At 44.3% G+C, this 5,248-nt stretch overlaps 1 protein-coding gene across 1 annotated transcript in view; it reads left to right on the top strand.

Moving 5' to 3' along the window:
* T265_07114 (hypothetical protein) overlaps positions 1-5,248 on the top strand; it is a gene marked incomplete at both ends in the record, with an annotated part of 68,961 nt that overhangs the window by 38,830 nt on the left and 24,883 nt on the right. The window contains one exon of the mRNA XM_009172557.1: positions 4,187-4,225. Coding sequence (XP_009170821.1) covers positions 4,187-4,225 — 39 coding nt within the window. The remainder of the gene's footprint in view (positions 1-4,186; positions 4,226-5,248) is intronic.

Below are 5,248 nucleotides of genomic sequence, written 5' to 3'. Positions count from 1 at the left end.
AATACACGCATCTTGATAATACCTTATATATTTCCGACAACATTCGGGTTATTTATCCTAGTCAGGGGACTTTCGTGCAAAACAAAGCGTCGAAAATCTACAATAAATCAAGGTCAACCATTTACACTCAAAGACCGTGGAAAGACAGACGCGCATTCCGTGCCACATATATAAGATACCAATAAAATGGACACAAGCAGAACGGTTAAATTAGATTTCATCTATGAAGACAACGTTTGGCAAGATCACGAACATTTGCGCTGGATAACAGCTAATGTCGAAATTAGGATACTCACCAGAGGGTACATCGGCTACGGACCCCATTGCTATTTTAAGATCGGAAATCATTTGAGAATTAAGCTTGTACCTATTGCCAACGCAGGCAACAACAAAATTTGCAAATGGAGCAATAGAGAGGGGAGAATTCAGTACTACTTCGTCGATCCTGATGCAAACTTTGTTTCTCAAAAGCGCATTCTAACCTTATTGGAAATTTTTCCATCCCACAAACAACATCAAGCAATTTTGAATGAAAATATTTGGGATTTGAATTTTGATCGGTCCCTTTTGAATTCTTGTCAGGCGCCCAGAGACTGCATCAGCGCGGTTAAACAAATCATGCCGAATTCGGAAAACTTGAAATGAGTAGAATATATACAGAATTGTGACCAGAGACAAATTTCCACGGTAAGAAAATGTCTCATTGAAGTTGAGGCACGTAAGTCACCGCGATTAGTCTGTGCACGCAGTGCTAGTTAACACAGTGGACACACCCGCCACCGTTCGGTTGGGACTCCGGAACAGCCACGCAACAATAGTTAGCTGAGGTGTTTGTTCAATCTAGATGACATAGAAACAGCAATTGATCCACGGCTTCCTAAAGATGATTTTGAAGATACTTGAAGCATGCTTTGTGGCGCACCTTTTGTCATATGTTACATCTGTTTCAGGCATAACCACACCTCGAAGTCAAATAAGACTACTTATATTTGGCACTTGTTGGGCTCAAGGATTCTACGCTATTTGAAAGAATCATAAATTTCGAGATTCTGTCGGATGGCTAGAAATAAAGTGAGGGAAAAAGAAATGATCTGACAGTGTCCTTGTTAGGCAGAACTCCATGCGAATCCCTCTTTACCGTTCACAGTCAGGTGCTGCTACGGCCGAGAAGTCCATCCCACGCAAGATTGGCCTAGAATTCGGGACGCTTGCCGGTCCGGCATCAAGACGATTTCTTATTGGTAGAAAGTCTGGACCCAACAGCCAATCAGTACTGGCCGAATGCCGGTTGCCAATGCCGCATCCAGAACGCGTCAGAATTTCCAGGAAGTTATAAACGCCTACGTTATAGATATGAAGCGCTGTACAACTGTTCCTGACTCGTTTTGGGCGTTGTTTCGACGTAAACGCAGGCTTGGGAGGCTCAGAATGAGGACTAAGCTGGGAAAAATACCGTTACTACAGTCCTGAATTCCTATCTATATCCCACCATTATTCCTTTCATGCATCTGGGTCAAATTTTGATTGCATATTGGTGAACCGTCTGTTCCACACCCACCTACCTAATACCATTCAGAGGCTACGATACTTCCCAAAAGCTGTTACGTAACCCATGCATAACGAGTTCCACTCAGGTGACGGAAGTGCAGTTTGAGGGGCAAAGTCTCAACCACCTGCCACAATGACATCCGTTTCAACAGTGCAGTAACATTTTCCCGCTTTTTGCCTTTGCTCATACACCATTTGTTAGAAGAACTAACCGCACCATCGGAGAACTTTTGAACTCTAGGCGGCTAGTGAATTTTAAATTCTAGACTATTCCTGTCGATAGGCAGAAGAGAAAATTTAACGCCATCTTTAGCAGAGTTGAGACTCCAGCTGACTCTTCCCTCACCTGTGGATAACTGCTGGACTAAAAGGCCCAGGTAATCATCCCTTCAGTTGACAAACAAAACTGGTTCTACGTAGGCCGACGTCCTTACAAGTTTGGCGAATATTTAGACCAAAACCGTGGGCCAGAGATAGTTGGAATGGACGAGTTCCAAATTAGTAAAGACCTCATAGAATGTGATAAGTTTAGAGTTAAGTTTAGAGATAAGTTAGGTAACGCCTAACTGAGGCTCCTTAATAGGGAAAAATGTACCTGACTTTAAACATCATCTCCATGAACAGTTCAGATTTAATCAAAATGTTTTGTGTGCCTTTCTCCTGACGAAGCAGCCTTTGTACACAGTTTTCAAGAGAAAGAGAAAGGTGACAGCTGACTTGTGTGCGCACATCATGATATCCGGAGTCACCGAAACGGATGCCCGCAAAGTGAACTACCCAGGTACCTGGGCTCAATACTTTCGTTTGTCCAAAGTGCCTTCGCTGGTCACACAGGGGGTCCCCATTTCCCAGCGGCTTTCGAATCGAAAACAACTTATTTTGTGATTTAGAAGCTTCTAAACTCTGTTAATCTACTTTTTACTCATACCTAACGATTACAGTTATTGTGTGCTTGTGTGTATTACACGTCACGTCACGCTGATCATTATTCAAAATGGCCTCAACTGCTGATTGGCCATGATGAACTCGGCCTGCTAACTTGGGGTCATAACTGGTATCCCTTCATCTGTCTGAGCACACCAAAACTATAGGGTAAGGTGGGAAATTCCCAAGGGGACGGCCACTTGAAGTTCACCGAGTTGAGCGGCTGCGAATGGCACACAATGTAAAGACAGGTTGGAAATGGCATGAATTTCACCTGCTTCGCTACCAATGTTCTGCCAGAAATTAGTGAAATTCTTCCTTGTGTAGATTTCACCTGCTTCGCTACCAATGTTCTGCCAGAAATTAGTGAAATTCTTCCTTGCTCCTGAATGCTTGGTCTTCCAGCTATTTGGGTTGTTTGTTTCACTGGTTACTCTGTCTTTGTTTGTCCAGTCCACTTAGTTCACTCCTAGATTGTGATCCTTCCGGTATATTTTCCTTTATCGAAAATTCCCATTTATAATGAGAACTCAGATGGGTTGACGAACATGTTTTCGGGAGGGCCTTTTCAAGTCATACAATTGCAAAGGTTAAGAGAACACTATTTCACATATTTGAATGAGCATGGTGTCAATGGACAGGAAATCGGGTGTGACATGAAATTGACTACCTATCAAGGAAGAATTGGTTCAGGTAACCAGTAGGGTGACTTGAACGTTTCAGTGCGGGTAGTGCACAGGGTGTAAGTGTGGGCGAGGCGGATTGGCAAGTAAAACACAGAAGAACAAAGCATTTTTGCCGGCAAAGGATCAGGTCCCGATGTCCTATGACAATAGCTTCAGCCACTGCGATTTTGCGTTGCTGTACTGATCCGGGTTGATTAGCTGGTTGTGATGATGCATTGGAACAAGGAAAGCTAACGCTCACCAACGCCCTGAGAGACAGTGGGTTCCCCGACAAGTTTATTACAAAGCATTTGAACAGGGAGGAAGCCAACACCGCTACCGATACAGTTGGAAGAAAACCAGTTTACATTAGTCTCCCGTTTAGGGGAGATATACCGACCGACCTAATGAACAGAAGACTTTCTACCAGTTTAAACAAAGTTATCCCGGCCGCAAGACCCTGACCCTGGTTCACAAGCAATCGTCTGCGCTCCTTTTATCTCAAAGATGGAGTACCTATCCACGCCCAAAATATGTTAGTGTATTCATTCTCTTGCTACTGTGCAGCCAAAGAATGAAAGGACGCGATCCACCCTGGCTAGCTTCTGGAACTAGGAGGAAGATAACCAGCTCAGTAGCACAACACCTAGCAGACACGGCGCACAACGTGATACCCAGTCAAAGTTTCCGCGTTGTTTACAAGGCGCCAGCTAATCAACCCAGATCAGTACAGTAAGGCACAATCACAGCGGCTGAAGCTTTGGCCGTACGACATCGCGACCCGATCCTGTGTTGGCAAAAACGCTTTGTTCGTCTGTTGTACGTGCCATGATTCGGCTCACCTCCCCCCGCACTTACACCTTGTGCACTACCCACGCTGGCGAACTCAAGTCAGCCTACTGGTGACGTGAACTAGTTGTTCTTCGACAGGGAGCCAATGTCGTCTCTCACTCGATATGCTTTTCAAGTACACCATGCTCATTCAACTATGTTACATACTGCTCGCTTAACATTTGCAAATGTATTTTTCTATTTTTCGTTATTTTCAGAGTTTTATGTATCTGGGGTTCTTTTGTTTCACGGAGTCGGTAGGTAGGCTCACTCATTTTGTTCTGCAACCGTGATCTCGCTTTCTTGTGGCTTGACCTGGTAGATTGCCATGGTTTCAGTCCTTGTTGCGTCCTTTCTCGTCCTGCCAGGCGAGCAAAAATTGGTCGCGCCCATCAATAATACGATGGTGTTACTGGTTTTAGTCTGACAGCTTTCAGCTTGAGTAAACTTGCTGTTGGTTTGGCATATAACATCGATTTTGTCAGTTCCCCGTGTGTTGGTGAATAGGCAGACCGTTTGAGCATACTTATGGTCCATTCGAAAGAAATATAACAATGGGGAAATGTCAAATTTCTTCGCAGTGTCTTCTTGCTGTTGGATTGGCTGAGCTGAAACCGCTTATTCGGGAAAATGTCTTGACTTTTGAACCCACCTCAATTTCCGGATGGGAACTGAGGATAATTGCTCTGAGAGTTCAGAATTGTGGGTCTGTGTGTTTGTGTGTGTGTGTGTGTGTGGGTGGGTGTGCGGTCTTTCTATACACTTGGGACTGCACCCGTCCATTTTGTACTACTAGTCTTCATCACCTGCGACAGTGGTTAGAAATCATTCATCGCCGATAGTTCCGTTTGCCTTCAAGTTGCTCATTGATTCTATACTCTTGTTGATAGATTTGAAGATTTTGTTGGCTGATGTGACGATTGGACGGATTTACTGTTTGGTACTCTCACCAGATTTGTTGATTTCAGTATCGTGTCCATCCTGAACAACTGCTCCGCCCGTAGTTCACTTAAGGGGCTATCGGTTCAAGCCTTGTTCTTGCTTCTGTTTTTCCCGTTCCTAGTGGTTCTGTCCAACTTGGGAAATTTGATTTAAGCGGCCTGATGTACAAATTTATCTCAGGATGTCAGATCCACTGGACTTCAGGGGAAATTGTCTTGCTGACTCTTGTTTCGGTTGTGCGTATCTGTTGCCGTGAGTGTAGTGGTCATCTATCTCTAGCCATTCCTTGCAAGGAGTCTGGTTTGCTCTTGACATAAACGTTACACCACGTGAAACAG

Source organism: Opisthorchis viverrini (genome assembly GCF_000715545.1).
Source record: "Opisthorchis viverrini unplaced genomic scaffold opera_v5_161, whole genome shotgun sequence".
NCBI classification, from domain to species: Eukaryota; Metazoa; Platyhelminthes; class Trematoda; order Opisthorchiida; family Opisthorchiidae; genus Opisthorchis; species Opisthorchis viverrini.
The sequence above is the reverse complement of the archived record's forward strand: the minus strand, read 5'-3'. Positions and strand labels throughout refer to the sequence as shown.